This window comes from Danio aesculapii, chromosome 11, assembly GCF_903798145.1.
Source record: "Danio aesculapii chromosome 11, fDanAes4.1, whole genome shotgun sequence".
NCBI lineage: Eukaryota > Metazoa > Chordata > Actinopteri > Cypriniformes > Danionidae > Danio > Danio aesculapii.
Window position 1 is genome coordinate 34167539 of NC_079445.1, and position 14800 is coordinate 34182338.

At 32.6% G+C, this 14800-nt stretch overlaps 1 protein-coding gene across 1 annotated transcript; it reads right to left on the bottom strand.

Moving 5' to 3' along the window:
• Nucleotides 1-4493: 4493 nt before the first annotated feature.
• nxph2b (neurexophilin 2b) lies at nucleotides 4494-14385 on the bottom strand. Its single transcript, XM_056468423.1, has 3 exons — nucleotides 14020-14385; nucleotides 11914-12035; nucleotides 4494-5522 (listed from the first exon to the last, which is right to left on the bottom strand). Exons 2-3 carry the CDS (start codon nucleotides 11962-11964, stop codon nucleotides 4776-4778), a joined length of 798 nt encoding a protein of 265 aa, XP_056324398.1. The 5' UTR covers nucleotides 11965-12035; nucleotides 14020-14385; the 3' UTR covers nucleotides 4494-4775.
• Nucleotides 14386-14800: the final 415 nt, after the last annotated feature.

Consider the following 14800-nt stretch of genomic DNA (forward strand, 5'->3'; position numbering starts at 1 on the left):
TAAATATTAAAAAAAGAAGTGGTGAAACAAGCGCGCAGTTATACTGAAACACACACTTAATAATAAAAGCACTGTTTTGACCTTCAATTGGTCCTACGCAGCCATGTGATGCGGTTTCACAGGTTAGAGTTCACCCAGCTTGAACTTATTAAAGCAGCGAACTGCCAAGTTGTCGCACAAGCTTGCGTTTCCGGTCTGCCGCGTTTGCATGTGTATCAATGAAAGTCTATGGGGAGAAAAGTGCAGTGTGACCGCAGCTTTATAAAAAAACTAAATTAAATGTAGTAAATGATTAAACTAAAGTCAGTTGCCCACTATTTGTTTATACATACAATTAAAGTCAGAATTATTAGCCCCCCCCTGTTTATTTTTTCCCCCAATTTCTGTTTAACGGAATAATTTTTTTTCAACACATTTCTAAACAATAATTTTAATAACTCATTTCTAATAAGTGATTTATTTTATCTTTGCCGTGATGACAGTAAATAATATTAGACTAGATATTTTTCAAGACACTTCTATACAGCTAAGTGACATTTAAAGTTTAATTAGGTTAACTAGGCAAGTTATTGTATAACAATAGTTTGTTCTGTAGAAAAAAAAAAAAAAGCTTAAAGGGGCTAATAATTTTGACCTTAAAATAGTTTTTTTTTTTTAAAATTAAAAACTGCTTTTATTCTAGCCGAAATAAAACGAATAAGATTTTCTTCAGAAGAAAAAATATTATCAGACATACTGTGAAAAGTTCCTTGCTCTGTTAAACATCATTTGGGAAATATTTAAAAACGAATAAAAAAAATTAAAAGGGGGGCTAATAACTCTGACTTCAACTGTAAAACAAAAAAAACATCAAGTAGTGAATTTATCAGCCTAAATATCGGTTATTTAAAGAAAAAACGAAAGAAAAAAAAAAGGTTTCTGACTATATGTTTAAATTAGTGCTGTGCATCGCTAATTCACATTTTATAGTCTTTAATTTTTAAACCACAATTTTCATGATCAACATCAACGTTTTGACATTTTGTTTTTCTTTTCTTCCCAATGGATATAAATATAGAAAATAAGTATAATGTAGGTAGTGCTTTATGTACATCTCCAAAGGACAAACACGTTGTGAACGCTCGACGGTCTCTTCAGCTTCAAAAGTCATTTAAATGAACTTTTAAAAATCTTCCCTTTTAGTCTTTAAACATCTGGAGACGACTTAAGCCGAGATCAAAGCCAGCGAGCAGCAAATCCTCAAACGCTCTGTTCATCAAACCATGAGATTACACAGACTCGCACCGACATTATATGTACATTTCTCACATCAGAGTCTGCGCATACAATCAGTCCTTTGCAAATGAACCATGTCTTCCTGCATATGACAAGGTTTCCTTTTTCACAATTCAGGTTAAACTGTAAAAATGGCTTCTAAGATGATTTTTGTTACAAATGCAGGGCAGATTTGACTTTGTTTGTCTGAAGTACAATTTATCTTTGTTCTCAGCATCTGGGAGACGATTTCTAAAGTTGTGAAGCCACAAATCTGCCGACACTCTTTGGAGTGAATGAGAGAATACACTAGGGAGCATTCTGGAAACTCAAATCTCATCTTTTTTTTAATAACCGCAACAAAATACAAAAGAACCGAGGACACAGTGGAGCACATTATGGCTTCAACATCAATCTTAGTTACTGAGACCATTTCTGTAAAACAAAAACACGCTGGCATGAAAAGGAGGGCGTCACAAACGGCTGCAATACAAGATGATTAATATTCTTTTTTTTCCTGTTCTTGAATCCCAGTTTATGCTGATTGTTACATTTTTTTTCGGAATCTTTTAAAACTTCACACTGATGACATCACACAAGTGTCACTGAGAAAGGGTCACTGTGGAAACTGTAGACGTGTTTGGCTTTGTTCAACTTAACTATACTGTAAAAAAAAATCTGTTATTTTACGTTTTTTTCCGGCAGCTGGTGTGCAAGAAAAAAAATAATAACGGCCATTAAATTGCAAAAATCTAACGGAAAACTAAAGCCCGTTAAATTACAAAAATTTACCGTAAAATAACACCCGTTACATTACAGAAATTTACTGTAAAATAACAGTCATTACATTGACAGAAATGTACTACAAAATAACAGCCATTACATTACAGAAATTAACTGTAAAATAATGTCCGTTACATTACAGACATTTACCGTAAAATAACGGACGTTAAATTACAGAAATATACTGCAAATAATGGCCATTACAGAAATTTACTGTAAAATAATGGCCATTACATTACAGACATTTACCGTAAAATAACGGGCGTTAAATTCCAGAAATATACTGAAAATAATGGCCATTACATTACAGATATTTACCGTAAAATAATGGCTGTTACATTAGAGACATTTATCATAAAATAGCGGATGTTAAATGACAAATGTACTGCAAAATAACAGCCTTTACATTACAGAAATTAACTGTAAAATAACGGCCGTTACATTACATTAATTTACAGTAAAATAACGGCTGTTAAATTACAGAAATCCATCAATAAATAACACCCGTTAAATTACAGAAATTAACCATAAAATAACAGCTGTTACATTTCAGAAATTTACCGTAAAATAATGGTCATTGCATTACAGAAATTAACCATAAAATAACAGCTGTTACATTTCAGAAATTTACCATAAAATAATGGTCATTGCATTACAGAAATTAACCATAAAATAACAGCTGTTACATTTCAGAAATTTACCGTAAAATAATGGCTGTTATATTACAGAAATTTACCATAAAATAACGGCTGTTATATTACAGAAATTTACCGTAAAATAGCAAACGTTAAATAACAGAAATTTTATGTTAAATAACAAATGTGACATTATAGAAATTTACCGTAAAATAGAATCCGTTATATTACGGAAATTTACCACAAAATAATGGCCATTAAATGACAGAAATTTTCCCTAACATTACAGCTGTTAAATTACAAAAATTTAATGACAGAAATTTACCGTAAAATAATGGCCGTTACATTACAGAAATTTATCGTAAAATAATGGCCATTAAATGACAGAAATTTACCGTAACGTTATGGCTGTTATATTACAGAAATTTACAGCAAAATAACAACTGTTAAATGACAGAAAATTACCGTAACATTACAGCTGTTACATTACAGAAATTTACTGCAAAATAATGGCCGTTAAATGACGCAAATTCATTAGAAATTCAAATTTAAGGAAATTTGTGTGATTTATTCTCCGTTATTTTACAGCAAATTTCTATAATTTAATGGTCGTTATTTTACTTTTTTTTCAGAAAAAAGAAAAAAGTTAAATAATAGTTTTTTTTTTTTTTTTTACAGTGTAACACACTAATTAGCCTTCAGGAATCAACTTAGGTTAGTTCACCCAAAAATGAAATAATCATTTACAGTGTCGTCACATTGTCAAAATTTTGTTCGCAAAAGAAGTCTATCATCAAAAGCATAGAAATGTGTTGCAGCTGGAAGGGCATTCGCTGCGTAAAACATATGCTGGATAAGGTGGCAGTTCATTCTGCTGTGGTGACCCCACATTAATAAACGGACTATGCCGAAAAGAAAATGAATAAATGAATAAATATCAGGGCCTTTTCTTTGATATAGTTTGTAAAATGATTAATACATTTTTTCTTTCTTGGGTGAACTATTCCTCTTACCAACTGTGGTTGCACTTTATTGTACAGTAGGTGTACTAACAGTGTACTGATGTAAGAAAGTACGGAGTTATACAAGTTGACAACATGAGGTAAGGTTAGATTCAGGGTTAAAGGGATAGTTCACCCAAAAATGAAACGTCGTCATTTATTCTCCCTCATGGTTTTTATTAATTTTTTTATTTTTTTAGATTTTATCGATTTCTTTTTTCTGTTGAACACAAAAAACAAAGATATTTTGAAGAATGTTGGTTGCTGGCACCCATCAACTTCCGTAGAAGAAAAAATATTACTATGAAAGTCAATGCATGCTACCAGCATTCTTCAAAATATCTTCTTTTGTGTTTAATAGAAGAAAAAGAATTACATTTTAAGTGAATGGTGAATAAATGAATACATTTTGGGGTGAACAATTCCTTTATAGTTTAGAGCCAGTGTTAGTTATTACAAGGTCCACAGGGAATCTGCAGATTTCCAGAGATTTTTAGCTTATCGAGTCTATTTATGTGTGTACATTTATATTTATTCAGTTTTTAAATTAATTTCAGTGATATTATTGACTAATGTGAAAATGAGCATATGATTTTGTTTACAATTCAGTTTGTAAAGTAATATATTCTCTTTTTAGTAGATATATTATATGAGAGATTTGATTTATCTATCAATTAAGTGGATCTAATTGGCATTGCATTGTAAACATTAAATAAAAGCTAAAAAGGTATTATTTTTTATTTCATATACTAAGTTTTTTGTTATGATACTACCAAAATCATTTAACATAAATCTGCAAATTTTGTACAAAATTCTGCACAGAAATAGCAAAAGATGTCCGCAGATTCACTCTGGCTCTAGTTATTACAATTTTTATGTAATGGCTGTCATTAGTACATGTGAAACAGAACTGTAAGATAAAGTGCAACCTCAACCTCCATAAAGAAGGGCAAGTCAGGTATGTTTGAAAGAGGGATTCCATATCTGACCTTTCTTCCATTTATCCCATCCTTTAAGAACAGGACGAGCAAACTACAGGACAGAGAGACTGTAACAATGAAACGGCACCTCACATACCTCCACAAACCCAACCCAGGCTATGCTATCCCACTGAGGTGTATGGAGTGTCACTGTGGTAGTTGTAGTCTGGACAGACCTTCTGTACCAGCTTATAGTCTGCACTGAAGAAGTCAATGTAGATGCAGATCACCTTGAAGGGCTTGGAGCACAGCCAGGACACATGACTTTGGGTTTGCTCCTGGAAGCAAACCCTGTTGGGGAAGTCGCTGCAAACGGATGTCCTCTTGCTGCGGTCCGTCTTCTCGTATTCCACTCGACAGTTGAAGGCCTTATTGTCTTTGGGCACCTCAATGGTCTCCTGTTGAGTGATCTCAAAATCGACAGCCTTGGAAGGAGGGACCAGACTAACAGACACGTTCCCTAGACCAGTGGAATTGTGGCGGAAATAGACACTGAAGGTCCCGTTGCCGTGGTCGACAATTTTCCCAGTAATGAGAAGGTTGAGCTTGACGGTTTTGATGTTGGAATGGAAGTCGCCCCAGCCGAACATCTTCTTAAACTTGCCGGTTTTCACATAGGGACGACGTTTGGCCCTCGAGAGGGTTCCTTCGGTATCGGTGTGGTTGGATAACCAAGCCCACAGATCCAGTGCCCCAGGGTCTGGAGCGGTTTCATGGTTTGGGCTGTTAGATTGGGACATGTGGGAGAAAAGCCGCAGGGATTTGAGAATCTCAGAACGAGAGGCGTAAGGAGAAACACTTCCCACTTTATCATTTTCTGCCCAACCCAGAGGAGCCACAGCAGCTCTGAGCTCCGCTCCACATGTCACCTTCAAAGACAAAACCACAGAGAGAAGTGTTAACCCATTAGCTGGAGGATGCTAATGTGAATTTGGAGAATAACAGAGATCCCATCCAATACAGTGGACAAAAATACTGTTTTTTTCCATAATACAAACTTTTATTATTAAATGTATTAAAGGAAGCAACAGATTTTACCAAATGAAAATAGTTAATAAAAATATTATTACTTATTAAATAAAAAGCACTACAATTTCTTATTAAGATTATTAAGCAGATGAAAAAAATTATTCATAAAAACAATAAAAAATACTAATTATAAAATTACAATAGCGACCTACTCATGATAGAGCTGTATTTGCTCAGCTCATTTGTTTGCTTATTGAATTTTCATTACATATTTAAACACTTTACAAAAAAGTACATATTTACAACAATTTTTAGGGTTTCTAAAAAAAATCCAAACCTCAAAAATGTACTAAGAATAAAAGTTGTATTTTACTACGACTTTAAAAATTTAGTAAACTTTCATTTTTAAATATTAAGGAATACCTTAATATTTACACTTGCACATTTACATTGCGCACATTAACACTTACAAAACTCTTCATGAATAATCTACTACAGTACGACATGACTCAGATTACAGCTACAGTAGAATGTACTGTAGAAGAAATCAAATGAGGTGCATCGCTACATAAATAAAATTAATTATTAAGCAGAAAATATGTTTTTACTAAAAATAATTCATAAAATTAATTAAAAACACTAATTAGAAAATTACAATAGTGAAGTCATTTCTTAAACATTTCTTAAAAATGCAAATTTTGTGTAAACAATTTAATAATTTGATTAAAAATGAATAGGAAAAGTTAAATAAACAAAATAGCTGAACAAATACAGTACTATCACGAGTAGGAAAAAAGTCAGAATGTAACTTAAATTAATTATTTCCCAAAAACACAGACTTTTTCATAATGTAACCTTTTTTAAATTGTTAAATATATTAAAGTAACCATCAGATTTTTACCAAATGGAGAAAAAGCTGGAAAAAAATCATGATTTATTATTAAATAAAAAACACTTATTTCATATTAAAATGTCTTATTATTATTAAGCAGATTTTTATTAGAAAAACATAAACAATAAAAAAATACTAACTACAAACTTACAATACTAACAAAAAACACAATTTACAAAGTTAATTAGAAATCAATTGAAAATATTAAATTAGCAAACAAAATAGCTGAAGAAATACAGTACTATCATGAGTAGGAAAAAAGTAAGAATGTAACTTAATAAAATTGAATTATTTCCCAAAACAACAGTCTATTTCCATAATTTAACTTCTTTTAATTATTAAATGTATTGAAGGAACCATCAGATTTTCACCAAATGGAGAAAAAGCTGGAAAAAACATTTTTATTATTAGATAAAAAAAACATTTATTATTTCATATTCAAATGTCTTATTTTTATAATTAAGCAGATTTTTTTATTAAAAAGCATAGATAACAAATAGAAATATATAATAGAAAAATAACAAAATACTAATTACACAAATTAAACGAACATTTTACAAAGTTAATTAAAAATCAATGGGAAAAATTAAATAAGCAAACAAGAGATGAACGAATACATCAGATTTTTACCACATGAAGAAAAAGCTGAAGATTAAATAAAAAGCACTTATTATTTCTTATTAAAATCTCTTATTCTTATTAAGTAGTTTTTTTATTAAGAAACATAATAAAACAATCCTAATTACAAAATGACAATATTGAAGTCATTTTAAAAAAATGTTAAACAAAAATATGATTTATTAAAAACCCAATATTAGAATAAACAAAACAATTTACTAATTTGATTTAAAAAATCAATAGCAAAAATTAAATAAGTAAACAAATTAGCTGACATTAGCTGGCCTTCAATTAGCTTAGTGTCAATGGCATAGTGGTTAGTGAGTTGACACATGGCTCTCCGGTGTTTATGCCAACCCGAATTCAATTCTCACCTCAATGTCCTATTCCAATCCTTCCCCTCTCTCTGCTCCCCACGCTTTCCTGTCTATACTCTCTACTGTCCTATCCATTAAAAACGTGCAAACCCTGAAAAAATAATTATATATACTTTCACAGTGTATTATATGCGAAATATTTAATTTTAGGGTGGGGTCCCATGAGGAGACCATGTCCCATGAGGGGTCCCAAGTCTATAGAACCTAAAAGATTTTGGAACTTTCTTCTGATGTCCTATAGTGTGAAATCAATTACCTTTCTCTTATAATAGGATTCCAACAGACATTAGTGATTAAAGTGTTTAGTCCTTTTTTGTACAAATATAGATTGTAGCATAAAATCCCTCAGGATCTCAACCAGGAATTTACCAATGTAGAAATCGGAGGACACTGAATAACACCTCAAGTATCGTAAAATAAAAATTTGTCGTTCAATAAGGTCTTCAAAAACCCAAATCTCAAACGTGCACTTTGTTTTTATAATGACTTTACAGATTAATCCAAAGGGATCAAAGCCAATTCCTGGAGGCCCGCAGCTCTGCACAGCTTTGCTCCAACCGTAACCAAACACAGTTGATGCAACCAATCAAGGTGGTGAATATTCTTTTGAACACCTTCATTATTTGGATCAGCTGTGTTTGATTAGAGTTGGAGCAAAACTGTGCTGAGCTGCAGCCCTCCGGGAATTGACTTTGACACCTTTGGATTTAGACATCCAGCGTTCTCCAGCCTCCAGCACCTAGACTGCAGCTTTGCACAAGAAGTTTGGCCAGAGGAGAAATGGTCGTGCCTAACTGAGCTTGGTTTCTCTTGTTTGTTTGTTTTTCCTTTCACTTTCGGCAATCGGTGAAGTTTTGTTCCTCACCACTGTTGCCACTGGCTTGCTTGGTTTGGTTTGTAGCTGCGCATCGATGGATTTGCTCTTGTGTTTGGACTTTCAGCAGTGAAATTTAAACCACACTGAACTGAACTAAACTGAACTTCAACTCTGAAAACTGGACTGACACAGTTTCAATTTATTAGAACTTCTATGTGAAGCTGCTTTGAAACAATCCACATTGTAAAAGGGCTATAGAAATGAAGATGAATTGAAGTAAACTTTCATTTTTAAATATTAAGGTGCATCATAAACTGCTGCGCACATTTATACTCAAAGCAAAACTCTACATCAATAATCTACTACAGTACGACATGACTCAGATTACAGCTACAGTAGAATGTACTGTAGAAGAAATCAAAGGAGGTGCATCGCTACATAAATAATCGCAACATAAATAGGGAATGAGAAACTGAAAGCTGCATCAGACAGACTTGTTTTAAATGATGCAAACAGGATGTAACATCTCCAGAGTATGAAACCCTTCACTGCAACGTGAGATTATTACTGACACCATAAACACTACAAACATCCAATCTAAACCAGCGACATCCTCAAACAAACCCAGCAAAACTGGATGCTTAAAAAACACAAGACTCCTACTAATGGTTTAAATCTAAAGTTTCATATCAGTTCTCCAGCCTATCAGTGTGAATGCTTTGTTTTGTAATGTAGGCTTGGTGAAAAATAAATGAACAGAAAACAGCGCAAAGGAGTGAGATAAGGGAGGAGCTGCCCTACTCTTCTTCTCTATCTCTCCATCTTTCAGAAAAAGGCTCAAAAGACGCTCGTATATACTTTCAAGCGGATAATTTGATGGAATGAAAGAGTGTATATGTCCCAAAAGGCTGTTTAGTCTCCAGCTCCCGAGTCGATCTTTTTCCGCTTTCTCCAGCATTTCTCATTTATTTTCAGAGATAAAGAACTCAAGAGGGCAGATATTTAGACGCCACAATTCAAAGCAGTTATGATGAATGAGAACTAAAACTTGCGCATTAACAAATATATAATTTCTTCACAATTTTGTGCAAATTCATGATACAATCGCAAACTAGCGAAATCCTCTATAAGAATGCAGAGATGAACTGCAGGTTAGAAACTATGTAAAGGAAAATATTTCACAATTTCTAAATAAACCAGAAAGTCATATTATTCAGAATCTTCTATCCCCAAACCCTAATACTAGACATCTGATATCAAGCTTTGTTCGTGCTTTTGAGGCACCAAAATGCACTAAGCACATTAACTTAGCTTAGGCCATGGATTTGAATGAAGAAGTGGCTGATGAGATCTGTGAAGAAGCCATGTCGAGAATAAAGAAAGGTTTGATATATTCGAGACATAAATTAATCCAATTTCAAGTTTTACGTCGCCTTCATTTCTCTAAAACTAGATTAAGTAAAATATTTCCTTCTGGGTCTCCTAGACGTGTCAGATGTGGTGGGGCAGAAGGCACATGGATTTTGGTTTTGTCCTGTTCTTAATGAGTTTTGGTCCAGCCTTTTTGAATTGTTTTCCAGTGCTTATGGAACCAATATCCAACCTGACTACAATTTGGCTATTTTGGGATATTCTAATAATGGACAGCTTTCCATTAACCCAATTCAATTCAATTCACCTCTATTTGTATAGCGCTTTTACAATGTAGATTGTGTCAAAGCAGCTTCACATAAAAGGTCATAGTAAATAGGAACAGTGTAGTTCAGTTTGTAGTGTTTAAGTTCAGTTCAGTTTAGCTCAGTTCAGTGTGGTTTAATAATCACTACTGAGAGTCCAAATATTGAAGGGCAAATCCAACGATGCGCAGCTCTACAGACCCCGAACCATGCAAGCCAGTGGTGACAACAGCAAGCCCTGATGGTTGACATGGTAACAGCTAAAAAGATGATCTTACTTGATTAGAAATCTCCAAAGGCTGCCTGTTATGAGAGATGGTTGAACAAGCTGCTTTATGTCATTCAAATGGAACATCTACATCTTGAGACTATAGAAACAAGCTGAAACCACAAAGGAACCTATCTTAAGACTTATGGGAATTTAGCATTTCAAATTTGTAAATTTTCATCTCTAACCTATACATTCATGACACTGGCTTTGTAAAAATGTGAATATTATCATCTTCTGTTTATATGTTTATGCTACATATGTTGCGTGTATATATGTGTGTATGTATGTGTATGTATATATATATATATATATATATATATATATATATATATATATATATATATATATATATATATATATATATATATATATATATATATATATATATACACACACACACATCTCATAATTTTATGTATATATATTTATATCTCATAATTGTTAAATAAAACAAAATATTACTAAGAATGCAGAGACGAAACATGCTAAATGTGTAATAAATAAATAAATAAATAAATAAAAGTGAAAAAATAAACAATCACAAATTTGTTTAAAAAAATACACAATTGTTTTTTTACTTTCAAAATTATGAGGTCAGGGACTTGATCTGAAGTAAATACATTTTATTAAAGTTCAAGGATGATGACAAATTAATTTTATTTTTAAAAATAAATAAAAAAGTCTGGCTTAGTGATGGACACGAAAAGAAAAGTCTCTTGAGAGAGGACTTAAGGTCATCGCACAGATTGTCATTTCATCTTAAAGTAGTTTCTGGGCTTTAAAGCTTCAAATTAAAATCTGCATTGGCATTGGTGAAGGCAGTTTATATGCATTCAGATTAATCTTTGGAAATAATAACAATCATACGCGTTTCGTTCTCCTTTGAGAAATAAGTCAAACTGATGGATTAAGAGGCCCTGCAGAAACTGGATTATCAGAAGATTTATTAAGGAAAGGAGACAAAAAGCTACGGCGTATTAGAATATTTGAATCCTAATCATTTTGCCTTTTATGTAATTCAATGACATACAAAGCAATTCAATATTTTATAGCACATCCATTTAATTTTCTTTCCCTGGATTAGCTGGGTATGATATTGAGTAAATTGTTAATAAATCAAGAAGCAAAAAATATTTTAAAAATTAGTTAAAAAATGTTTAGGTTGTAATTTATTTTGCAATATTTTGCTTGAACTTAATTGTATTATTAAATTTCTAATTATTCAATTGTATTATTCAATTTCTAAATATGTTTGGTGACTAAAATACTGTTTTAATAAATCTGTCTGTTTAATAAATCTGTTTTGTTTAAATGCACCAAAATACATTGCCTATTTTCACTGAGAAATGGACAAACATATTCATTTTCAAAATGGGGTGTGCTCAGTTATGCTGAGCACTGTATATACACGCAAATTAAATATATTTTAAACTATACATCAATTAAATACATTTTTATATTTCTATCATAATTTATAATTTCTATACATTTGTTTATACTTTATAAATAAATTAAATAAATTTTTTGTTTAGTTTTTAGTTTTATTTTTGCCAATCCATTTATTGTGAAACCATCAGAATAATCACTGCAACAGGCATATAAATTCAATTTAGCTAAAATAATTGAAATAACAGTCATACCATGTGTAAGCAGAGCATTAGCAGGGCAGAGTAGCACTGGCACATCTTCATGTATTTTATAAGTCCAGCTCAGAGTTAGTAAAGATCAGGTCCACTTGTGGCTTGGTCTGGTATCAGTTTGCCTAAAAAGACAAAAATCTGTCATACTGACTTGAAATCAACATTAGTAAACAACAAATAACAAAAACAGCAAGAATGTGTATAATGAAGTACTAATTTTAGTAACTATATAACAAATAAAGTTGCCAACCATCGAGGACAACACAAGCACTTACTACACTTCATTAAACATGTACACATAGACATTACCTTAATGCTATAAAACTGCAGGTTAGGGAGGTTTGTATATAATGACATATTTGTTTGTAACTAACTTGATTTGATTGTAATGTGGGTGACACGGTGGTTCAGTGGTTAGCACTGTCGCCTCAGAACAAGATCGCTGGTTTGAGTGCCAGCTGAGTCAGTTGGCATTTCTGTTTGTAGTTTGCATGTTCTCCCCATGTTCGTGTGGGTTTCCTCCGGGTGCTCCGGTTTCCCCCACAGTCCAAAGACATGCGCTATTGACCTTATTCTTCAATGCAGAAGTCCTAGCTCTACAAACAACTGTTTGCATGACAACACAGACCAAGTAGAATAATAAAATAAGAAAACATCAGTTTGCAACATCAAGCAGCAAGACGAGCTGTTTTTAACGTCTAAAAATGAATGGAAGTGAATGAGACCGGAAGTTGAGCCAAAAAGATTGAAATGGCTGCACCCGCTCGTACTTGAAGAATAAGGTGAATAGGTGAATTGAATAAACTAAATTTGCCGTAGTGTATGTGTGTGCATGCTAGAGTGTATGAGTGTTTCCTAGTACTGGGTAGCAGCTGGGCATCCGCTGTGTAAAACATATGCTGGATAAGTTGCCGGTTCATTCCGCTGTGGTGACCCCTGATTAATAAAGGCACTAAGCCGAAAAGAAAATGAATAAATGATTAGTTTTTATTATTATTATTTTAATGCTGAGGTGTGAATAACACATCTTAAAAATGACAAATCAAAGATTTTCTAATGAAATTAGGTCCTAAAACATGTTTTAAAAATACATACATGTTGTTTAAAGTTTTAAATTCAGCCTGACATCTCTCCGTCACAGCACACAATTTCAAGTATAAGCTATTTTTCTGAAGAGATTTGCACATTGAATTTAAGGTAATTTACTTATTTCTTTTTTACACAGTAAATTACTGGCTAATAATTGCATTACTTTCACAGTAAAATACTTTACATAAATTTACAGCAAATTACTGATTTTGTTACATTAAATCACTGTGACATATAGTGTAACTTTACAGTAGATAGTAAAGTCCATTACTATGATTTCACTGTATAATCTTGTAGAATTACCTATATTTTACTGTGAAGCAGGCTTTCCCCGGCTCTTCATTCTGACATCTAACCTGACTTTGAAATCATTTTGGGTGTTTAACATTGTTTGGTTTTATGAATCACTATCTTTTGTTCCAGTTTATGTTTTTGGCTAAGCACAAAGTTATGTTCATTAAAAATGATTTCATATTTCCATGTTAACCTTATAAAACTTAATAAAGGTGCAGTGCACCCAAAAATGAACATCTACAATGACATTCATGCTGTTTCAAAACAGGATAATTTTCTTTCAAATTATTTTTGAAGATGTAACCAATTTTTTATTGGAGCTGCAATAAAACAATAAAAAAGTGCCAATACTGGCAGAAAAGTTCATTTGTTTTAATGTCTATATGTTGAATGAAATCAGAAGAGTTTGAATTCCTATAACTAACATACCAAAGATATAGTCCTTTTTACAGCAATTTGCTGTAATCATGAAATCTGCCTTAATTTCACAATAACATTATGAATACAACACCATTACTGTGAATTTTACAGTTAAATCCTGTAAAGTGAAAGTTTTTACTGTGAAAATTACAGTAACATTGTGAAAATCTGGATATTTTTTACAGTGCAGTGTTTCTTTAATTAAATACACTCAGCAATGTGTTACCAAATGAATCACTAAACAAACAGCAAATTATGCTTATTATTATTATTATTATTAAAGTAATAAGGTTTATTACTCACCCTTCTACAGTAGAGTTGGAGCCATGCATTTCTGTGCGTTGAACATCCTTACAGTGCGCACAGAGCGAGACTGAAACCCAGTGAAGACGAACATCTCTCCTGGACAGTCCGAACTCAAAGTGACCGGCAATGAAAACTTCTTTGCATTTGATTAAAACAATATAATCTTCTTCTTTACTCAGCGTGGCTCGTGTCCAGCTGCATTAAATCCTCTTAGCTCTGCTCATCTGGGCTGCGCGCCTTTTCTCTGCAACACTCACATATCCTAACGCGATTATGTGTGGATGCGATTGTCTATCCGAAAGAAAACAAATAATGAAACTGCTCTCTAAGCGGTCCCCTGGGTGAAAGTCCAGCTTTGCTGCATCCTCGCTCTCTCTTTGCTAAACTGATGTTGTGTGATGGATCAGTGCGCTTTTAGGTTGTGACAGAGGAGTCACTGAGCCCAACCCCTCAACATCAGCACCAATAACAGCACACATCATCACACTTTACAGATTTTTATGTGCATGTAAAACTGTATGAACCCAGAGAGTGTAAAGAAGCACTTTGTTGGTTCGTAAAACAGAAGGTGAATTTGCCTTGTGGGCAGAGTTCGTTTTCTGTTAGGAGACTGCAAGAATAAAACATTTTATGTATTGGATATGAAACTTGTTTATTCTACGTATTATATTTATTATTAATAATAATAATAATAATATTAATAATGATAATAATAATAATGGGGGAAATAAAAATATATGATTTTTCTAGGTTACTTTTTTAACACGGTTTTTATTGA

What these genes read in the sequence shown, in the direction of transcription:
- nxph2b (XM_056468423.1), bottom strand. Translation starts at nt 11,964, where the DNA reads ATGAAGATGTGCCAGTGCTACTCTGCCCTGCTAATGCTCTGCTTACAC. An exon ending in TAATGCTCTGCTTACACATG is followed by an intron (nt 5,523 to 11,913) that starts GTATGACTGTTA and finishes TTGTCTTTGAAG; the next exon opens with GTGACATGTGGAGCGGAGCT.